General features: G+C 36.5%; 1 protein-coding gene across 2 annotated transcripts in view; it reads left to right on the plus strand.

The window, feature by feature from the left end:
- Positions 1–24,534, plus strand: part of DCN (decorin) — a 42,949-nt gene that overhangs the window by 15,006 nt on the left and 3,409 nt on the right. For both annotated transcript variants that reach the window (XM_040491248.1, XM_040491249.1), the window contains exons 3-7: positions 5,215–5,327; positions 11,897–12,110; positions 12,863–12,976; positions 18,009–18,102; positions 21,612–21,750. In XM_040491248.1, coding sequence (XP_040347182.1) covers positions 5,215–5,327; positions 11,897–12,110; positions 12,863–12,976; positions 18,009–18,102; positions 21,612–21,750 — 674 coding nt within the window. The remainder of the gene's footprint in view (positions 1–5,214; positions 5,328–11,896; positions 12,111–12,862; positions 12,977–18,008; positions 18,103–21,611; positions 21,751–24,534) is intronic.

A 24,534-nucleotide genomic window follows, 5' to 3' on the forward strand; every position in this document is an offset into this window, starting at 1 on the left:
TTTTTTTCAACATTTATTTATTTCTGGGACAGAGACAGACAGAGCATGAACGGGGGAGGGGCAGAGAGAGAGGGAGACACAGAACCGAAAACAGGCTCCAGGCTCCGAGCCATCAGCCCAGAGCCCGACGCGGGGCTCGAACTCACGGACCGCGAGATCGTGACCTGGCTGAAGTCGGACGCTCAACCGACTGCGCCACCCAGGCGCCCCACAACTGCACTTCTTAATCTCCATCTCTTATTTAACCCATCCCCCCACTCCCCTCCCCTCTGGTAACCATCAGTATGTTTTCTGTAATTAAGAATTTGTTTATTTCTCTCTCACTTGCTCTTGCTCTCTCTCTGTCTCTCTCTCTCTCATTTTTGTTCCCTTTTGCTTATTTGTTTCTTAAATTCCACATATGAGTGAAATCATATAGTATTTGTTTTTCTCCGACTGAATTATTTTATGTAGCAATATACTCTCTAGATCCATCCATGCCATGTCAAATGACAAGATTTAATTCCTTCTTATGGCTGGATAATATTCCTTTGTGTGTGTGTGTGTGTGTGTGTGTGTGTGTGTGTGTACACACCACATCTTTTTTATTCATTAATCACTGGACATTTGGGTCCCTTCCATATCTTGGCCATTGTAAATAATGTTGCTATAAACCCAGGAGTGCATGCTTCCCTTGAATTAGTGTTCTTGTATTCTTTGGGTAATTACCCAGTAGTGTGACTGCAGGATCCTAAGGTAGTTCCATTTTTAATGTTTTAAGGAACCTCCATACTGTCTTCCACACTGGCTGTACCAGTTTGCATTCCCACGAACAGTCCTTGAGGGTTCCTTTTTCTTCACATTCTCACCAATGCTGGTTGTTTCTTGTGTTATGGATGTTAGCCATTGTAACAGGTGTGAGGTGATCTCTCATTGGGGTTTTGATCTGTATTTCTTTGATAATGGGTGATGTTGAGCTTCTTTTCATGTATCTGCTGGCCATCTGTATGCTTTCTTTGGAGAAATGTCTGTTCATGTCTTCTGCCCATTTTTAAATTGACGTTGTTGAATCCATTTCTTTAATAGACTTAAGCATATACCTTTGACTTCTGTATCTCTTGTAAATTGAGAGTTACATCTACAGGCTTAATCAGATTCAGTATTCATTATTTGCTTGATTGTTTTTGATAATACTTATCTATAAGTGAGGGTCTGTTCCTCCATCCAAGGGTTTACAATTGATCTCTTCCCATGAGAAATATATGTCATACAAAGAAACTGTTACCATTGTATCAGTTACCACGTGGGACAGAAAAGGTGGTATACTTCAGACATATGTGAACAAAGGTTCCTCACAAATATGTCATAGACACAGAAGAAATTGAGAGCAGTTTTCAGGTGCAGATAATGGGGAAAGCATATTAGATGGTAGTGTTCATTACTAAAATGTTTCCAGCTAAACCAAGAATCAGAAAGAAAATTCTGATTATTATAGCCAGTTGTATTCTAGTACTTCCGAGGAAAAGTAAGAACCGTTATGAAAGCAGGATGAGAAGAGAGGATTGTAACAAAACATAGCAGAAAAGATCTTGAAGTCATGACCATGAACATTTCACCAAGGACAGCAGGACAGATAATGATTTTCCAACTAATCAATCAACAAGTTACCTTTATGTGTAAAGCAGTAAGACCACAGTTCTCATGAAATATAGTCATTTGTTCCTGCTTGCCCAGAATTTACAGAAAAGAAAGAAAACTAAAGTGCAGGACAATACCTCATGAGATTATACATAAGGAGTTTGTGGCAGAGGGGTCACTGTTATCTGGTGTGGTTAGGATGAATATTATGGAGGAGGGGGTGAAGGGCACACTTTAAGGGGTTATTAGAATGAAGCTAGAAGGACTTGAGTGGGTGGAATATTCCATAAAACATAAATTGTAGGGGCGCCTGGGTGGCGCAGTCGGTTAAGCGTCCGACTTCAGCCAGGTCACTATCTCGCGGTCCGTGGGTTTGAGCCCCGCGTCGGGCACTGGGCTGATGGCTCAGAGCCTGGAGCCTGTTTCCGATCTGTGTCTCCCTCTCTCTTTGCCCCTCCCCCGTTCATGCTCTGTCTCTCTCTGTCCCAAAAATAAATAAAAAACGTTGAAAAAAAATTAAAAAAAAACCATAAATTGTAAATAAAAACAAGTATTTAAGAATCAGCACAGTATGTTTAAGGAAAAGGGTAGATCAGCATCTTTTAAAAAAAACATGTACCGTGTTAACATACATCTATGGCACGTCAGGTAGATCTAGAGTGAGGACTCATGTCACCTTGTTCTTGGTTTAGGTTAAACATGAGATGCCTTAGACAAGCCATATAACTCCATTAAATTTAAATTACCTATAAAAGAGAGCCTCGGTCTATATTAGAAGTTTCCTAATTTCTGGGACAAGTCAAGTTTTGAATGTTGAACAAGTTAATTTCTTGTAAGATCAAAACCAAATTCAACGAAGTAACAACAACCTGCCATCTGCTATCAGAATTATTTTTTTTAAGAAGGTATATTTGAAATGGAGGCAGATGCTAGTCTCAGAAATGTGTGTGTATGTGTTTGTGTATATGTGGGTGTGGGTGTGTAATTTACATTAAAAACAAACTCAGTTGCACTTATTTTTGTCGAATTTTGTTTGATGTAGACTGGTAGGAATCTCACTGTAGTGTCTCTCTGATCAGCATTTGGGAATCATAGACAAGCTGTTACTTAATGGTCCTTTCCTTTGTGACATTTTAAGAAATCATAACTGAGATAATGTCCCCATTGTACTCTGCCTTTAGTTGTTGAGCAAGTTCAATGCCCTGTCTAGACCTTAAATGTACAACATGTGATTGCATCTGACATCAGAATAGTTCTGGGGTGCCTGCGTGGCTCAGTCTGTTGAGCATCAGACTTCAGCTCAGGTCATGATCCCCGTTTCATGGGTTTGAGCCCCATGTCAGGCTCTGGGCTGACAGCTCCCTCTCTCTCTGCCCCTCCCCTGTCTCTTTCTCTTCCTTTCAAAACTAAATAAACATTAAAAAAAATTATTTTTTTTAATAGCTCTTGTTGGGGATACAGGAAAATTGTGTTCTAGTCTGCACTTTGACCCTCTTATGTGAGTTGTTCACGGCATGAAGCCTTTTCTAAAAATCATCTGGAAAAGTAAAATCACCCTACAGCCTTACCTATCTTGCCAGATTGATGTAAGTTAAATAAGATAACATATTTTCAGTTTTTATAAAGTATAAAGCGACATCAGTAGAAAGCTTTAATAAAAATACTGATCTATAAAATCCTCCAAATAGATATAAATTTACTAGTAGCTCAGAGTAGATGGTAGGGTTATGATTTTAATCGAGAAAATGACTTTCTAAGCACTAAAATGCAAAAATCACAAGCCTGAAGATTTTTTGACATTAAATCTTCAGAAAAATGACGTATATAATTCACCTCAAGCAGTTCCTAAAATTCCAGGACAAAATAATCAAAATTGTTAGCCAAGTAGATATATCATTTTTTCCTCTCCACATCTGACATTTATCTGCACTTTGGCATTAAACAAATGTTAAAAGAGTCACTAGGATTTAAGTTCAATAATATATAAACGTAAGCATAAGTGGAGATTAAAACTTTGACAGAGAAGCCCACAGACTAATAATGAAATGTAGATGGGAACTTTTTTCCAAAGGAAAGGAAATGTGTCTTTTCTTGGTTGGAGAACACTAATTATCAATGATTTGACAGAAGCCTACCACTCCTAATTGCATGAAATTATCAATCTGACATTTCTGAAAATGGCAGCAATCATGACTGCATAGAGCAGTTAAATATCCTCCTACAAGATAGCTGTTCATTGCTGAAAACACTTCACTCTTGTTACTTCTCTGTGAACTGTTTCTGTAGTGAGTTCTTGGAATATATTTATACATGTTTAGCATTGCCTGCATTTCGCTATTTAAATTTATGATGATAGTTGATCTCTGATAATGTGACAATGTAAGTAAAAAATTATTTGCAGAGAACTTAGGAGGTAGGTGATTTCAGGAATATTCTCTGCAAGTTTCATGGAAGACACGAATATAGCACTATGACTGCAATGGTAATTCCACAGTCTGTACTTCCGTAAAATTCAAAATTGGAAAGATACCTTTGCAACATAGCAGTTGTAGTCCCTGTAGAAATTTTCTTTGTAATTGAAAACATTGAATTATATGTTCTGTGGAGATGTGGACAATTTCTGTCTTGTTCCTGCTGTGTCCCCCGGGCCTAATAAATTGATGGTGTCTAGGAAGTATTCCGTAAAGCTTTGTTGAATGAATGAAAGAATTCAAGTTTCAGATATGATGGAGAGGTTAAACAACTTTTCTGATTTATGTGATACAACCTAAAATATAGAAATGATCACATGAATTTGAGTCAATAGAATATCAAATTTTTGCTTAACGACCTACGCCAATATGAAACAAAGCCAATGGAAGAGAGAGAGGCATTTTAATTTTTTTAATCTTAATTATTTTTGAGACACACAGAGAGAGACAGAGTGTGAGCGGGGGAGGAGCAGAGAGAGAGGGAGACACAGAATTCAAAGCAGGCTCTAGGCTCTGAGCTGTCAGCACAGAGCCTGATGCAGGGCTCAAACTCCCAAACCACGCGAGATTGACGCTTAACCAACTGAGCCACCAGATGCCCCAAGAGAGGCATTTTAAATGTAGATCTGTGGCAATGTCATGTTAGGTCTAAAGGATCTTTGATGATTTGGCTGAAGCTCTTCTCTACTCATGGTATATTTATGTAGAAAGTATAGATTTAGAGGACGCTTGCACTTAACATTTATCAAAGGAATTGATTGTTAAAACAAGAACAGTGAGGTAAAACAATGTGCACTGAGAAATTTGAGCCACTCTCTTACAAAATATAAATTTTACTTTTATTCAGAAAAGTAATTACATGGGGAAGATGATGTGTTTATTTATACTTGAATATACATATATGTAACCTTTATATATATGTATCCTTTGTATACATCCTTTGACTTCTTTGGGAAAAATAAAGCAGATATTTTAAACTACAATTGGTATAATTCCTAGAAGAAGAAAATTATGGTACTGGTAAAATTTTCATTGTAACACTGATTTCTTTGCAAACACATCCTTTGTGATTCTGTAGTCATGTGCCCCTTTTACTGACTATACATCACTTTTACTCTCACGCAAGGTTTGGAAAAAGTGCCAAAAGAGCTCCCTCCTGACACTACGCTGCTGGACTTGCAAAACAACAAAATAACCGAAATCAAAGATGGAGACTTCAAGAACCTGAAGAACCTTCATGTAAGGATTCTTTGTGTATTTGTTTGTTGGTTGGTTTGTGAGTTGTAACAAGATCTGACTCGGAAGATTTTTCAAAACAAAACTCAGGTAAGGCCTGGAGTACTATATGGTAATAAATCAACACATAAGTGTTGATTAAACTCTCTGTTTAGGGAGCGATAGGGGAACAAAGCATCGTATTCATTAACCCCTAAAAGCCAGTTTTCTTGCATATACCCCATATATCTTTAGTATTTGCTTCCTAAAAATATATATCTTAATCTTCTCTTATGTTTCATGAATAAAAGTCTTTATCTCCCCAGTTAGATAGTACTTCATTAGGCGAACAAGATGGACTACTGATCTTAGCATTCATTTATTTCTTTTTGTTTTCTTTCATTCATTTTCTAAGAGGTGCAAGTGTTTTAAAGGCTCAAAGATTGGCACCAATAGAAAAAGGGATAAACATCCATGTTTTACTTAGTAAATATAATTCTATCTCCAAACATCTATATCTGTATATCTAGATCTTACTTTGTATGCAGGAGTATGCATGCTTCATTCTTATCTGTATCTGTGCTTTTATTGTCATTATTATAGTGTCACACATCCAGTGTACCGGATAGGATTCCAGCAGAAAATTAATGGCACTCTCAAAAGGGTTCACAGAGAAGGCTTTACTGAAGGGACTATTTACAAAGGGATATAGGAGCCAACAAAGCATTATGAAGTATGCAAGCCCACCTTGAGAGAAGTGGGGAACTGTATTCCCACCTCCTGATTTCCTGTCAGTGTCTCCTATGGATGAACCTAATGAGAGGTCAGAGGTTAGGGTCATCTGGGTTAGGCAGTTTCCAAGTTCACTTCCCAGGACATAGAGGAAGGCCACAAAGAACAAAGAATGAGTATAACTGTAGTTGGGAGAAAGTATGTTATAAATGGAGAATGACCAACCCAATCAAATAGGGTTAAGTATTGCTAAGGCAGCCTTCTGTAAGAGAAAGTGCATTGCCTTTTCAGGTAGGTCATCAGAATCCCTATGAATTGTATTTTTAGTCCAGCTCTTTACCTGTGGGATGAGTAGAATGTAGTCTCCCCTCAGAATATCATTGCACGTTTATTATAAAGAAGCTGGGTTTCAATGTCCATAATAAATGCCAAACACCTCACTGTAGGCCCCTCTTGAAGCATTGAGTCTGGTCCTGGGCAAGACATTTTTAGAAGGGCATTAACCTTTAAGTATCTTCAGAATGATCATCATGGGGATAAAGAATCTGGAAATCATCTCTTATAGGCACAGTTGACAGAGATGTGGATATCTAAATTGAATGAAAAAAGGTCACGAGTGACATATATGAAGGGCCATATTGGAGAAGAGAAATTGAATTTACTTACTTCAACTACAAAGTGACAGAATTGTCCTATTGGCAACTGAGTGGAAATTTCAGGGGAGCAGAGTTTTGCTTAACATTAAAAATGCAATGTAAAGCATTAGAATTTTCAGGAAAAAAAAAGGGAGAGAATTGCATAGTTATGAGATGTAGAGATAATGTTATGGGTACTAAGAAAGTCAAATCAGACATATCCTACATCAGGTTACCAGTTAGTGTTTGAGAGAATATTGGACAAAGGATCTAGAGGGTTAGCAGAATTTTGAAAGGAAGAGAAGAAAAGAGGGTTTTCTGTGTGAAAGGACAGGCAAGGCAAAGAAAATAAGCAGATACAGGAGTTGGCTGGAGGGAAAGATAAAGGCTGCAAAGAGTGAAGATAAGGCATGAGCTAGAGATCTCAAATCTTGAAGCAATGGGATCCATTTCTACTGATAAGATACGGACCTGAGCCCCAACTCACGTTTTCTCTGCCTTCATGGTATGTTTTCACTCGGAGTGAGCTGATGGTGATACCAACACAGTTTGCCAATGACTCTTCAAACTGTCATTGAATATGTTAGAAGATTAAGAAAAATTTAATGTTATTTCCAATGAGCTAAAATTTAAAGGCTTCATTTTATTTTTATAACTTCACCCTAAAGGGACTTTTTTAAGGAAGGAGAATTCTCTTACTCTAATCTCAAATTACTGTATGTTTAAGTATAATCTGAATAATTTGTTTGACCTCCTTATAGCCTTAAATAAGAGATATCTAGTTTCTGTGACACTCTCATTAGATCTGGCATTTGTAATAAGATGTTCTTTCTTTTCCACGTCTCCTTCTCAGTATGTTTGAGGCAACTACTATCTTGGAATCTCTTTCCTTCTACTTCAAAGTATACATTGAAGAGAGGAAGAGTTTATTAGAGCTTCCAACTGTTCAGGGAATGTTAACCAGCGATTTTTCTCTTACTCTTTCATTCATGATCATTTCTAAACTTGTTATTTTGCAAATAAACGCTATAATTTCAGCCAGGAAAGGCACGCTTGAATGAGAAGGAAGAAGAGAAATGAAAATTTAGCAAAGATTAAAATAGAAAGGATTTAACAGAAAGCTTCCTTTTTTCTCAATAATTTGATCAATTTAAACTCTGTGTCTCATAATGAGTAGTATATGCTGTGCAAGAGTAGTTTTATACTTATAGAAATGTAATATAATACTTTTCTATGTAATAGAAAAAACATAATTATTCTGTGAAATAATGGAAAATTAAGTATTACAATGCCAACTTTTCATATATTTCCTTTGAATAAATGCTTAATAAATCTAGTAAGGAAGTTTTTTTTAATTCAAAATAAAAAAATTGTCAAAAGTTTCATAATAACGAACATTTGTGTATCAATTACTACATACTAGGCTTAATACCTATATACAGTCACTTATGTAATTCTTACAACTCTTCTTATGAGGTAGACACTCTTGATAACTCCCTTATACAGATGAGGACACTCAGGCACAGAGAGGTTACTTATTCTGTTACTTGTCCCTAGTCACACAGCAAACAAGAGCCAAATCTTGAGATCTAAACTTGAGAGCATTCTGAATTGACTCTGTACATGTATTGCCTATAAATATGATAGTAACCATACAGTCCCTTAAAATGATACCTGGTACAGTGTAAACCTGCATTAGTGGTTTTGGGGAAATAATACGAAGTCAGGCTTTAACATTTTTTTGTTTCAATTGTGTTGAAATATAATTGACACACAGCACTGTATAAGTTTAAGGTATACAGCATCATGACTTCATATATTGCAAAGTGATCACCACAATAAGTTTAGTTAATATCCTTCATCTTGGACAATATATGTGTGTGTGTGTGTGTGTGTGTGTGTGTGTGTGTGTGTGTGAAAAGAAAAAAAATGTATTTTTCCTTGTGACCTTGCGAAGAGACCTTTTAAGACTTACTCTCTTAGCACCCTTCAAATATACCATACCCCAATGTTGGCTGCAGTCGTAATGTTGTACCTTTACATCCCAGCCCTCATTTAACTGGAAGTTTGTAACTTTCGATCACCTTCTTGGATGAAGGTGGTGAAAATGCTTTTATTCTTTCTTCCACTCCATTTCCATTGCCTGTTTTCTTTTCATCACCTCTCCCATACCTCCCAGGCTAGATCCCTTTTTATTTAGTTACCAAGGAAAGGAAGTAGTGCTGATTTTTGAGGCTGATTTTTGAGGCTTTGCTTCGATTTTAGTTTATGTGATGCTCAAGTCATTTCCTGCCCGCAAGCAGCAAGTTCTCTTCTCCTCTGACTTCTCTCACCTCTTAGCAAAGTCTTGATGAGTCGATTCTACTTGTCTTTCTCTTTTCTCTCTTTCTTTTTCTTCCTTCCTTCTTTCCTTCCTTCCTTTCTTTCTTTCTTCTTTCTTTCTTTCTTTCTTTCTTTCTTTCTTTCTTTCTTTCTTCTTTTCTTTCTGTTTTCACTCTTGTTTTCATTTGTCTTTTGCAGAATTGACTCCGGGCCATAAGTTTTTGTTTCTTCAGTTTCTTCTGTGATATCTTTTTGTTCTGTGCATCCTCCTCTTCTGATTTAAGAGGAATCTGCTCTTTTACAGTAAGGATTATCTCAGGTAGGGGTTAATCCAACCATAAGCCCTATAAGTTTAACTCCTTCATCTTGGTTTTGTTCACTTGGATGTGCTCAATGACCAGAGAATCTACATCTAAACCTTTAAGTTCAGCTCTACTCTCTGCATTTTTTAAGCATATTCAGTAAAAACTTGGCACTCTTTCTGAGCCACCTGTGTCCAGCTTCACTCTCTGGCCTGGGCACAGCTACCAACTCCACGATCATAGTGACAGGATGGCACATGTGGCTTCTGCAAAGTGACATCCTTCAGATAATTGGTGGCTTTTCCTTGATGTCCTGGGAAATCTCACGTGCGTTTTTAAAGTGAACACAAAGATTTGATTGTCTCGACTTGCATGATTTTGTAGGATTTTCTGGATCAAGTGAGAGGTGAACCACTTCCAGAGATCATCTCAGGCTGTTTATGGGAAGAGGTTCCTTCTTTTCATTAGCTGATCTCCTGATGACTACCTGAGGTTCACCTTTGACTCTTTGTCTGCTTTTGCTGGCCTTTGGCGTTAGCCAATGTAATTAGTTTATTTCTATCTTACAATCTTGTCATTGCCTGTTATTTTATGAGTGTGCTTTCTTAAATAGGTATCAGTGTGCATGGAACTAACATCAACCACCTTTACCAATACTGTATATACACAAATAACTTCGTTTTCGCTTGTGGATCTGTTTTATGTGAAGTTCTAGCTCATATAGCTCTTAAAATTTTACCTCATTATGACCGAAATTTGCATAGCTTATATTTATTTTTCAAATGTATTTTAATTTGAAAGCAGGTGTGATTTCCACTGGATTAAAACATTCAACCAGCAATGCCATTTGAAAAGTGCTTTGCAAAGAAGTCCATATGCATCACTGTGCTTTGACTCTCACAATAACCCCCTGTAGGTGCTATTATTATTCCCAGTGTACTGAAGAAATAATTGGGGCAAGTGTCATAGTGCCACTAAAACTTAACCGCAGATAGTACTATGGAGTGCTCACAGGTAGAGGTGTTATTTAGTTATTACCTAGTGAACAAAGTAATATTTTATTGGCTGAAATAACAGGTAATACATCATCAGGGTGATTCTGCATAATAGGTTTTGACATTTAACGTAAAATAAGCAGATTTTCAGACCATGTTTAATACATTTACTGATGCCAAGCTTTCAGAGTTTTCTTCCATAGATGGCAATAGATGCTCTTCTCTTTCTTCATAATTAAGCATCTGCCATGTTGGGTGTCTTTCAACGATGCAGCTCCTCTTAGACCTCTTAGACCTCTTAGACCTCTTAGCTCTGCTTTTACTAATTTCCTGGACATTTTGCTTGTAAATATTAATATCCTATGACTTGAACCATGGCGAGTGTTTGAATTTTTTGTAATATGCTTTGGGATTTCCTGGGATTTTGTCTTAACCAACCCATGCATCTTTTAGGATCAGTTAAAAGATTGTTACTTGTGATAAGGTTTAATTAGTCAAATAATGGGAACAACATGAGGATGTACATGGGTTAACCTACCAGCTGTTACCTTCAGAAAGTATTTCTGCATTTCTGATAGTGTAAGTTCTCATTGTTTTATTTTTTGTCCCTGTGCATTTTCATATATGCACAAAGTGCACTACAACTGAAAAGTAAGTTTCTCAGACCTGGATAAAATTATCCCGAATCCCATAGGATTAGTTGACAAGAAGACTTGGAATAATAAGAAGTATGGTTCTGTAGACATACATATCATTGGAAAAGAAAGAAGTAGCCAAAAACTAAGTTTAGCAATAGCTACATGTGTAACAATAAGGAATGAGAAGTAATTTTCTATATTAGGAGAAGGCAGGAACAAAAATTTAAGAATTACCAAAAATATTAACATACTTGACTATATAAAACCTTATATGTAAAAAGGACAAAAACAGAATAAAAAATATTAAGGCTCTGCATTTCATGTTAACTGTATCTGTATTTTCTATAAACCAGTTATTAAATATATGAAAACGTAATAAAAATGAGAAGTATTGTGATCACGCAAATCTTTCCATAAAATACCGAACAAAAGGAAATTGATTTTACCTTTCAAGTGACCAAGAAATCCAAAGAAATTACAGTGAGCTACAACATAATATACCAATTTGGCAAACTTTTGGGGAAAAGTTTTATCTAAATTTGTAAGGCTGCAAGAAAATTTTATGTCTTGCATTGCTGATGACGGGACAAATCAATGCCATCCTATTGTAGTGGAATCCGTGACAGCAGTCAATGAATATGGATTTTTAGGTTAAAAAGTTGACTGGGGGATGGATGCCTGTGGCATTGGCTTGTTTTCAGGCATTTTGGGTTACTCTCATAATTTCAATCTTTAGGAGTATTTACTGTTGAAAAATTAAGTGTCTCTGTATCTATATTATAATCTATATTTCATCACCTTAATTTGTGATGTTCAGATCCTCATTATACTTCTGAAATGAAAGAATCACATTTGGTTAATTCTTTTCTGATCTCTTGCAGTTTTGTAGATTTCTCTGTTAGTCTCATGAATGAAATAAATAAACTACACACCTATTATATATATGTTGTTTTTGTTCACTATCTACAGACGTTGATCCTTGTCAACAACAAAATTAGCAAAATCAGCCCTGGAGCATTTACACCTTTGTTGAAATTGGAACGACTTTATCTGTCCAAGAATCATCTGAAGGAATTGCCAGAAAAAATGCCCAAAACTCTTCAGGAGCTGCGTGCTCACGAGAATGAGATCACCAAAGTGCGAAAAGCTGTGTTCAATGGCCTGAACCAGATGATCGTCGTAGGTACAGATATTCTTATAACTCTAAGGCCAGGATTGAAGGTTCATCCTAAAAGATTCCAAGTAAGCTTTAGCTGCAGGAAGGGAAATTAGCTAGAACTGGCATGTCTTTAGCCTATACCAGGAACAGTAGCAAGACCAGCAGAAATGAGATTTTGAATCTGTGCCTTACAATGTTTTTGTTCCTCAATCTTAAGGATCTGGGAGTGTGGAGAAAACTGCCAAAGTCACCCTCATGTATGGCCAAGATGCAATGGAATGGATGGAATTAAGTAGTAATTAATTAGAGATATGTGGGGGATACCTTTCCACTGTGGGGGTTGTTTCTATTGTGAACATTCATAAATCATTTGTTTTAACAAATGTGTTCTAATCGTGATAACAAATGGTGTTGGCTTACAAAATGCTAGTTTCAGATTATTTAGCGTTGTAACTCATCTCAGGAAAGTAATAGCCCCACCATAAGTGTGACTTATAAACACTTGTGTTTGTTGATTTCCAGGCAAACCTATTGCTTTTACCATAAATCTTTGTGTTTTATTGTTGTTGTTTGGTTTTTGTTTGTTTTAATGAGAGAAAATTTTACCTTAGTTTGCCATCCCTATGAAGAGCGTGTTCATTAATTTCTGTTTTGTTTTTCAGTCAAGCTGTTATTGACCCAAATTTCTCTTAAACTCCTTGTTGAAACAGACACGACTCTGATTTGCAATATCCTAATATTGTTCTCTAAGAACTTTGCACTTTTTGCATTTGTAGAACTGGGCACCAACCCGCTGAAGAGCTCAGGAATTGAAAATGGAGCCTTCCAGGGAATGAAGAAGCTGTCCTACATCCGCATTGCCGACACCAATATAACCACCATCCCGCAAGGTGATAGAAAATTCTCCAAAGCAGTTTGAACATCCAAATGTAACAACTTTAACATTCAAGAAAATTGTTTTGGAAATTTAAACGGTGACTGAAGCAGCCAACGTTATTTCCAGTAAATTGTCTACCCTTGTTTCTATTGAGCCTGGACGACCCCTGGGCCATTTAGGCTCATTGTAGAGATGGCGAGACCTATAAAGTCTCTTCTAAGATATAACTTACACATAATGATTTCATATTAAAGAATTGTGAGAGCACAGGGGAAAAAGTACAGTTATTTAAAGAATAGAATCCCTTGCTGGTGTTAAAGGAAAAAAGATACATGGGAACACCTCAGAAATTGAGCCAACTTTTACTTTGAGTCTCCAATCTTTTAGTGAATTTCTTTCCATCTTACTCTCTGAATAGGAGGATCCATAGTGGCCACTTATATAATAAGTCTTATAGTGTTGTAGACAATATGGATTTTGGTCTATTTGCTTGAGTTCAATTTGTCCCTAACTGGCTCTAAGACCTTGGACAAGTTATTCAATATTTATGCCTTAACTTCTTTATTGGTAAGGTAGTAATAACACCAACATACAACTCATTAGATTGTCTAATGATTAAATAACTAATTAGAAAAATATCAGGCATGTAAATAAATAGTGGATTAATATTACCTTTTATTATTTGTAAAAATGTTTTAACACTCATTTTGCTTAGGCAAAGTACCAAACACTGGAGACAGGACAGTGAATAGGGTATACTGCCTGCCTTCATGGACCTTATTACCTAGAGCAAAGCCGGAAAATAAATAGCAATCACTACACAGCCATGGGGTTAAGGTCATTGTGCTAAGGGCTACCTGGGAGAGACACATAAGCCATAAAGAAAAGAAATCTAATCACCATAAAGAAATTCCTCTGATTTTCACATTTTACCTGGCTCAGGGTTTTAGTCTTTCAAAAGCCCAGCTGTATTCTCCAAGTTTCCCTCCATCTGGCCCTTTCTCAGCTTAGGTATCTTGTTCTTCGACTGGGCACAAAATGTAGGTTCTTGCCCACAGAAAACAATTACCTTTTATTGTGCTTCCACAGAAACGTCAGCTCCTGTGAGTACATATTCCATAGAATGGTTTCTTACTACCCCTTGCTCTCTCCATAGTCTTTTTGCTACAGAAGATGTTTTTATGCCCATAACAGCAACTATTGGTATAGATAGATAATAGATAGATAGATAGATAGATGATAGATATTCATTTATAGTTTATAAAGCACTTTCATATTGAGCCTCCAACTTGTTGCCTGTAACGAGTGTCATTCTTTAAAAAAATATTTATTTATTTTGAGAAAGAGAGTGTGAGAGTGTAAGACAGAGAGGGAGAGGGGCAGAGAGGATCCCAAGCAGGCTTCACGCTCAATGTGGGGCTCGATGCAGGGTTCATTCCCACGACTGTGAGATCATGACCTGAGTGGAAGTCAGATGCTCAACCGACTGAACCACCCAGGCACATCAGTTTTAGTAATATTTTAATTATTTAATTATATTTTTGTATAGAATATATACACATAATTTTGCCTAAGGCCATAGAGCTATAGAAGGCCAAAAAAAAAAAAAAAAAAAAAAACACTGGAACCAGTCTTTGATTTTGCTGTCCTTTTTAATGCAAAATATCTTTCAGTGACACATTTCATCACTTAGGGATCTATATTCCTCACATCTTCTCCCTATTCTATGTACTCTCTTCTCACCATTTGTAGCTTACTTTTATTTATAAAACACTTACTATAAAAATTACAGTAACTAACTTTTGTTCAGCCCTTATTTAGTAGCAGGTATTGTGCCAAATGCTTTTTGTGGATTTTTCTATATGAATCTCAAACCATTCCTCTCTAGGAATATTATCATGCCTGCTTAATAAATACGGAAAACCAAAGCTTAACGACATGAAGTAAATTGTGACCAAGGTCTTGGAGTTTGGAGGTGGCCAAGCTGGGACTGTGCTGTGCTGATGTCAGAGCCCATGTGCGTGACCACTGTATTCTGCTGCTTACCTAAGTCCTCTCTCTTATGCATATTTATGCTGATGAAATACATGAGTCTGCCTTTCTTAGGCTGGATTCTTACACCAGAACATCAGCTGCCTCTGGGAGGCTTAATGTCCACATTAATGGTCTACCATCACTGATGGAAACACAAGGCCGTGGGATGAAGTGATGAGTTATGGTTTCTCCACTTAGAAAACAGGAGTGAGAGGTCTGGCTCAGCCACTTAGTCTTTCTGTGACTTTAGGCTAGTTGTTGCACATCTCTAAAACCTCAGTTTTACTATCTATGGAGGTATTAGTGACACCTATCTTCTAGTATATTTGTGAGGGTAGACACAAATAAGACTTGAATGTGCATGCATAGTATCTGGCCCAAGGTAAGCTCTCATATTTACCTTAAAAATGAAAAGGGAAAGGAACAAAAAAAGTAACTAAAGTATAGATTCCTTAGCTAAACGCTACGGTGGCAAAGATTAATGGTATTCTTTGCAAATTTCCCTCTCTCTATCTTATTGCAAAGTTTTCTTCCACAAACTTTCTCCTGGCTATACCTTAACTTTGGGGAAACTGACATTGCAAAAGAGAAGACACTTAGAACCTTGGTAAGAGTTATGGATGTGATGATAATTGTTGTTCTAGAGACACTACATTTTAATACTATCTTTTCATGGTGATAGGGAAGAAAGGATGTGTATTCAATATGGTTCGTTATAAAGTCACTCATTAATTACATATGGGAGTATTTTAAAAATCCACACTTGTGTATTCTAAAGAGACTTGAGTGGTTAGAATCCCTTCTTCCAAGAGTGACTGTGTTTGCATGATATTTAGTCATAAGAACTGTGCAATTGTGATTTTGTTGCCGGACCCCGGAGACTAGGTTCTTGAGTCTCAGTGTCATAGAAATGAACACTGAACTGAAAGGAAAGAGTGTGGGTGGAGTTTATTGGAGATAACTTGTGTACAAGGGAGCCGACAAGAAAGAGAACTGTTGCTCTCTGAAAGGGTATTGTGCAAGACTTGTAAAGGCATTTTTCCTAGGGGAGAGGGGCTAGGATTTGGGAAGCATTCTTCAATCCCACGGTCGTTATCTGCGGTTATTAGTTTTCAGTGGACAAGAGACAATCCCAGAATGCCTTTCTCTATGGTGGACATTCTTTTAGGGCTCCTGAAAAATAAAAACACTGGTGCAAGCCGGCTTTAAATTGTTACTTCTAATTTTGCTCAGACAACCATTACTCGTAATGACTATTATCTCATTTGTTCGCTTTCCCAGAAGGAGGTATTTGTCTCTAAATATATGGAAACTTTTAACCTTTGCCTCAGACCAGTGGCTTTATGGGAGTTAAGTCCCTTTTGCTTCTCTCATACTGTCTCAACTTCATTTCATTCAGTTAAGAGCAACTATAGTTCAATTTAACTCCTTTTGACTGTTGGGGAACATTTTACCTTCCCTACGTAGCAGCTAGATAGTCTCCACATTTGTAACTTTGAGTCTCTGTTTCTTTGTCTATGAACAGGGATTAACAAAAAAAGTTTGTAAACTGAAACAAGGAAATGAGCTAAGGTAGGGAAAGTGCCAGTATCAGTGTTGACCACATTTCAGACTTGCAGGGAGTAGAAATTCCTTCCTTAGCAGCTCCCACACAAAACATAGAGAAACTAATACTAACGTCAAATCAAATATGGACTAAACCTTTACATTAAATAGACAGTACTGATAGAATTCACTGACACGCAATGACAATTTCATGCCGAACATAACCTGCAGTTTTCCAATTTTGTTCTTTATGGACAAATAACCGACACTCTCTGCTAAGCAGATGTTAGTTCTACATGTAACCAATTTGCTCTTTTCTTTGCGGTTGGTGCTATTCTTGTAAGTGGAACAATATGCCCTTTAAAAAGCTGTATAAAAGCATAATGCATCCTCAGATGGCAGGAGGAAATGAAAATAAAATATTTAAACTTTTATATTAATATTACTAAATTTTTAGAAGTCATAGCCTTTCAAGAAGCACTATCCAGAGGTTTTGTGGATACTTTGGATCTGAAATTATTTCCCCAGGTGTTCTACATATGGCGGGTCGCTTGATTATAGGCCTCCACATTCCTCTTGTGTAGGGGAACAGTCTTGATTTGAAAGGTCCAAGTAATCTTTAGCTCTTTGGACACATCCGTGTTGCAGAGGAATTTGATGTTGGGTTTGTTTTTGCATTTGATTTATTTAAAAGTTTTTCTTGTTTCTTTTTTTATTTTTGAGAGACAGAGAGAGATAGAGCATGAGTGGGGGAGGGACAGAGGGAAACACAGAATCTGAAGCAGGCTCCAGGCTCCGAGCTGTCAGCACAGAGCCCAACGTGGGGCTCGAGCCCATGAAACTGTGAGATCATGACTTGAGCTGAAGTCAGACGCTTAAACCTACTGAGCCACCCAGGCGTCCCATGTGTTTGAATTTTAATGCAGAAAAGCTGATTAAGACTGGAGCCAGCACAGTATATCAGCGTCAATTATTAATAATGCCCATGAATGAGATACTTAGTTAAATTTGCCTATAGGTTTAACTTATACACGATCTCTTTATTATAGCTTAAATGCTATAATAAAGCATATAGTAAAGAGTTGTCATCTTTTATCCACGGTAGTGTTAACTTATTAACAGAGGTGTAAGAAACTAATGAGATTCAGGGTTTGACCTCAGTTCTACAATTGTATCCTAAGAATTCCTGAGACAAAAATCTACTATGTGAGAAACCACAGTCCATGTTTTTGTTTAAAATCGAACTACGAGAAAAGGAAAAAGCCCCTGTACTACTTCTAGAAGTGTATATTGTTATGAAGGGGATGAAGAAAAAAGATAAAAATCAAAACCAATGAAAATAATGTAAAGCAAATCCTTTGACACTCTGTCTTTTAGAAAATTGGTGGCCTTTGTCTTCATTAAGTCTTTACATCCCATCATTACGTTTATCTGCTAATGTAACATTTTGTTTTTCTGTATTCCAGGTCTTCCTCCTTCCCTTACTGAATTACATCTTGAAGGCAACAAAATCTCCAAAGTTGATGCAGCTAGCCTGAAAGGACTGAATAATTTGGCTAAGTAATAATATTCTTTCATAACCTTATGTCTGTAAAATGGCTAGATGTATAGGTGCCCACATGCTCAGAACTAGAAATGCCATGGGCAATTTCTGACCATACCACATTTTTTGCTGTTGGTCCCAACAATCTCAGACCTCAGCATGCTCAATTATTTCTTTAAAAAGCCATGAAATAGCACACTTAGCATAACCATGACATATCTCATGTACAATGTACCTGATTAAATCAACATGCTTATTCAGTAGGTTCTAACTTAATTGAATTCAACAGAAGGTTGATTACGTTATAACCCAGTGTTCAGAATTTGAAAATGCCTTAAAATGAAAGCTACCAGGACATGGAAATACTGGGCATCCCACACCATTGTATCTGGATGATTATGATGAGATCCTCATATCTCTATTCTCTGAAGAGTTTAAAATGTCTCTGGACATTTAATGTAGTCTTACAAAAGTCATTGGGTTGTTTGTGTGTGTGTGTGTGTGTGTGTGTGTGTGTGTGTGTGTGTGTTTCTGGGCCTTGTTAACTTTTTTTTTTTCCTGATAGATAATCATTAGTTCCTTTCCTGACTTCTAGCCTAACTTTAATCTTTTTACATTTGCAATCTGGTTAAGTAATAAAAAGAAGAGAAGGCTTGCAAACTATTTGCTTTATCTTCAAAAAACACTGTGCTCTTGAACTGTATTGCTGAATGTTCTTACAAAGGAGCATAGTGTTATGCCAAATTGACTCACTTCTCTTTTTTTCTTTATAAATTTTATGGGAGACAAATAAAGTATATCATTTATCCTTGAGAAATAGCTAAGACAAGATGATATATAACACAGCTTTTCCCATTTCTGTGGATATTCCCCAGTGAGCTGGTGGGTGGTGAGAGCTGAAGGTGAGCATATGGATGTGACTATAACACAGTGTATTACCCTAAGTCTCAGACGAGAAGAAATCTAAAGTTATTTTCATTACAGCCTCTAATATAGAAAATATATTTTGAAATAGCATTGTGCATCACTGACCTTTTTTTGTTGATTTGGCCCCTCTAGCTGCAGAAAAATGTAGGAAGATCAGTTGCATTGCCTATTGTATAGAACTGTCTTTAGGACAGCTGTTAGTGGTAGCAGTGGTAGAGATGTACAATAGTCTAATTCCAAATATGATAAGCCACTCATAATATCTGTGCCTTTTTGGAATAAAAGTTTATTTTATACTGAAAGTGGTATGGAATTTGTTTTTAATCCCATTCATTAAATTGGAGCAGATTGACCCATTGGCCAAGCAGATTTTTCCAATTCTTGAATTTATCAGACAAATTTCTTTTTGGAATCAAGTCCAGAAAAACATGTCTATGAAACCATCAAATCCTCATGTTGTTTACTCTTCACTGATGTTGGGGCATGAGAAGTATTTTGGTATTGAAAATCAAAACTGGGAAAAGAAGAAAAAAAGCAGCCACTGATCTCAGAACGTTGTGGGGCAAATATTCCAATTAGTTATTAGGAACATGTGGGGAGAAATAGTATATGCCTCTCTCCAAAAATATAAGATGGTTTTGGGGCACACTTTCCTTTTTGTTATATATGTATACATATATCATCATCTGCCTTATTTGATGAAATACTCTTCAATGGAAGGAATCATTGTCTTTGAGCCATGTGCCCTCTGCTTTCATAAGGCTAGAATAAGATCTTGAACATAACATGTCCTCAAAAATATTTATTGATTGAACATATAAATAAATCACCATAAAATTGAAGTTTCTTTGAATCAGTTATTAAGAATATTATATTCTAAGAATGTATTAGCCCAAAATTGGATATGGGATTTGGAGTGTTGTAAGAAAGAGGAGACATGACTCTGTGATAGAAGAGACAAGATCAGAAACAAGAAATAAATGTCTAAGACTGGGGAGGGTGGGGTGGTGGGGGAACAACGTGTTCTCTGCCAAGATGCCAGGTTAATAATCAATAGCTAAGATAAAGCCACTGTTTTATTAATAGCTTAAAATTAACATACTATAATCTCAGTTATTTCAAATACCAAGTCATGATGAAAACTGAGAGACTTGGGTTACATAAACCAGAATCTAAATCTCAGAAGGGCTCAAAAATCAGAACTAGCTGAAGGCAAGCTAAAACGATCCTACAGAAAGTTCCCAAGCCTTTTCCACATCATGTGAAGGAGCCCAATAGACTCCTCCTCTTTCTCTCCCTTTGAGTTTGCTGGTTCTCTTTCATTACCTTGTTGCCGCATCCCAGGTATCTCCTCTCTGCCCTTTAGGATTGACAGCACCCTAGTTTGACAGAGTCATTCATCTTTAGAATGCCAAATACATCAACCTTGTCTCCATGTTAACCTCTTCTGACTTTTGAATCCCATTTACTAGGAAGGGACCGCACGGCTGCAGAACTTTCACTCGTTATGCACTTAATTTAAAAAATGCAGCCCAAAACTTTGAGTGGTATTGTAGAAGAAATGTTAAAGGGCCAAGACACAGACATGTAGGTCAGAGGTCAGGGTCAGAAGCCAGGAATGCTGACACCAGGCAATTTCTGATAGTAGCAGGTGATCACTGATAAACTCAAACGAAAGCAAAATGCTAATTCTGTTAACCTTCCTGGCAGATATGTTTACTGATTCATTGGAACCTTCTACCTTTTATTTCCAATGAAGAAATGTATATAATAAATATACAATTGTTTGATTTCTAAAGTGACCCAAATGACAATAGTACTCCTTTGAGTATTCTACGGAGTGAATTCATTATATGTATTATATGTATTATATATATGTGTGTATATATATATATATATATATATATATATAGAAATCAATTCAGCAGCGACTCATTGATCATAAGAAGTTTTCTGTTAGGACTGGATATGCTGCAAAACAGTCACTTTTCTCTAGGAGAGACCACAAGTACACAGTCCCTTGAATTTTATAAGAGGGTGCTAACAGGATGCTATAGGAGCATTTACTAGGGGTACCTATCTAGTTTGGTAGGATCAGACGAGTTTCAAAGAGAGTAAGTTGGGGCGCCTGGGTGGTTTAGTCAGTTAAACCCAAGACTCTTGATTTCAGCTCAGGTCATGGTCTTTGGTTCGGAGCCTAAGGTTGGGCTCTGCACCGACAGTGCAGAGCCTGTTTGGGATTATCTCCCTCTCTCTCTCTCTCTCTCTCTCTCTCTCTCTCTTTCTCTCTCTCTCTCTCTCTCTCTCTCTCTCTCTGTCCCTCCCCTGCTTGCACGCATGTGCTTTTGCTCTCTTTCTCTCAAAATAAATAAACATTTAAAAAAAGAGAGAAAGTGACTCTATGGTGGGAACTTTGGAACAAATGGGCTTTATGTAGGCTCAGCAAGGTTGGAAAAAAGTACTCTAAGCAAAGGGAACAGTAAATGCAAAAACAAAGAACGTCCTTGCTGTTGACTTGATAAATCACACAGCACCTGTGAAGAAAGCATCCATGTGTCCTGAGCAGAGGACATGCATTCATTTCCGCTTCCTTTTGCAGGTTGGGACTGAGTTTTAACAGCATCTCTGCTATTGACAATGGCACTCTGGCCAACACTCCTCATTTGAGGGAGCTTCACTTGGACAACAATAAGCTTATCAGAGTACCTGGTGGGCTGGCGGAGCACAAATACATCCAGGTAATGCAACACCACTAAACCTGTAAGGGGTCTCTAGGGAGCAAACCCTCCCTACTGGGATGCTAGGAGGCAGGTAGCTCTGCCTGGCAATATTTTTGCAGAAAGATATTTTTCATGTTTCCACATCAGTATTCATTCTGGTTTCCTGAAAAATACAGGCTTGAATTATTATTTTTTTAATAGGACTATTACCTTAACCTTATTATAATGCTATCTTCTAGAACAGAGTATGTTTTAGGAAGCAGGCAAGGTAGCTTCAAGCCATAGATCAGTGTAACAAAAACATATTGGTTGAAGAAGATGAGATCATTTGTGATGAATAGATATGGAATAAAAGAGAAGTTTTAAATTTTAGCTTTAGCAGATGCAAGCTGGTCAAAAGGAATGTTCTGTGACTGAGTTAACTTCATGTCAGTTATCAAGCTATATATAGTACATGCATAAGGATAAGAAGATATGGTCCAATGGCCCATGGTGATAATAGAGCTTTGTAGTCTGTAAACCTATAAATGTAAGGCATGCTCATCAGTTTAAATAGTGATAATATTTTTTTTCACATATAACAAAATAATATTTCCATTGTTACTCAGGAAATTGCACAAATATGTTATTCAAATTTTATATTCAGAAGTTAATGTGGCTATTCATAGATTTTATGTATTGGCTTATTTTATCTAATTTTTCAGCTTCTACAAAGGTCAGATTTAAATTGCTTCTGTCAGATACTTACCTAGGTACTTAGTTGAACCATGATGATTCAGAAATTATATCTTGACAGTGATGCTCTATTATAGATAAAACCTTTTTATAAAGTTGCCATTTTGGTAATCTAGTATCTCAACTTTTTTGCTTGTGGTTCAACATAGGTTTATCCCTTACTCTGCCATCAGTTCTGTCAAAATGTGATGGACGTCTTTTTTTTTTATGGGTTTGTGACAAAAACTCCAAGCAAAATAGCTATAAGGATTCACGTTAGCTAGATTTCAATAAAGTATCTGAATTATAAGTATAAAGATGACACTTGAAAACACTGTATTTCACGCTGATTCTTTTTTAGTGGGTCTTTGATGGTGATAGGATAATGAGTAAGCAGATCTGAAGGCACAAGCAAAAGCAAGACACTTAGAAGACCAAGTAATAGCTACCATTGTTACTATTGAGATTTCTGTTGGTGGTGTGCATTTTTGGGGGGCTGCGGGGATTGGTTTGTTTTAATTTTATATCCCAGAATAATCCGTTTTATCTTCTTGATTGCCATTTTTCAAATTTCAGTCTGGACATATTATTGAGTTCATAAAATAAGTTTGATGAGTTAATTAACATGTATGGGATAAGAAAGGATAGGATAGGATGCATGGAAAGAAAATATCACTGTAGTGGTAAGGATTTCGTAAAAATGTTGTTTAAATGCATAGCTTCATATATACTAAACCTTAGTGTATAATGTGTTCTTATTGTGAGTCACAGAGAAAAATTTATAAAACATGCTATTTTGAAATCTTTGTTGAATGTCAGCAAATCTCATGGGCATTCACACAGGGTCTCACGTTCAGAAGGGTCTCATTCTTGTTTTTCATCTCTAATTGGCTATCCGTGCACCCATTTCACATCCCTTCTTACAGGCTCTTAAAGATTTCACCCATATTACTGCCTTTTTCATAAGCATATAACTCAGTTATTTTTAGCAAAATTATATAGTTGTTCAACCGTCACCACAATCCAGTTCTAGCACTTATGTTACCCCCAAATATTCCTTATATCCATTTCTGGTCAATTTTCAATCTCATCCCCTTTCACAGGAAATCATTAATCTACTTTATACCTCCATGGATTTGCCTTTCCTGGACATTTCATATAAATAGAATGACTTATTGTAATGATTTTAGGTCACCCATAACAACATGTATCAGTAATTCTTCCATTTTTATCAGTGAATAACATTCCATTGTATGGATATACCACATTTTGCTTGCTAGCACTATGCTTTTTGATTACTATAGCCTTTGGTTGTGTTTTGAAGTTGGGAGTGAAGGTCTTTTAACATTGTTCTTATTTTTCAAAAATAAGAACTATTCTTGTTTCTTTGCGTTTTCATATAAATTTTAGAATCAGCTTTTAATTTTTGCAAAAATAGCCTGGAAAATAGGGATTGTGTTGAATCTATAGATCAATTAGGGGTGAATTGTCATCTGAACAATATTGAGTCCTCTAATTCATAAACATGGAATATCTATTTCATATTATTTAACTTCTCACAGCAATGTTTTGTCATTTTTAGTATACATGTCTCACAATTATCTTACTAAGTTTATTGTCATTTTCTTTATTATTTTTGATGCTGTTGTGAATGGTTACCTTAATTTCATTTTTGCATTTTTTTTGCTAGTACAGTAAAACCTTGGTTTGTGAGTATAATTCATTCCAGAAACATGCTTGTTATCCAGATTAATCAAAGTTAATTTCAAGAACAATTGGCTCAGTTGTGACCATGTGACATTTGTCATCACATACTATTCGTATTGCAAGACATCATTCCTCATTTATCAAGTTAAAATGTATTAGAAGCATTTGCTAATCTTGCAGAACACTCGCAGAGCAAGTTACTTGCAATCCAAGGTTTTACTGTATATGTAAATATAATTCATTTTTGTTTATTGATCTTCTATCCTGGTACTGTGCTGAAATTTTTTTAGTTGCAGAAGTCTTTGTGCACGTCTTTGGATATTCTGTATTTGGGATCATGTCATTTGTAAATAAATACAGTTTTAATTATTCTTTTCCTAT

This window comes from Herpailurus yagouaroundi, unplaced genomic scaffold (assembly GCF_014898765.1).
Source record: "Herpailurus yagouaroundi ecotype Mexico unplaced genomic scaffold, PumYag 182, whole genome shotgun sequence".
NCBI lineage: Eukaryota > Metazoa > Chordata > Mammalia > Carnivora > Felidae > Herpailurus > Herpailurus yagouaroundi.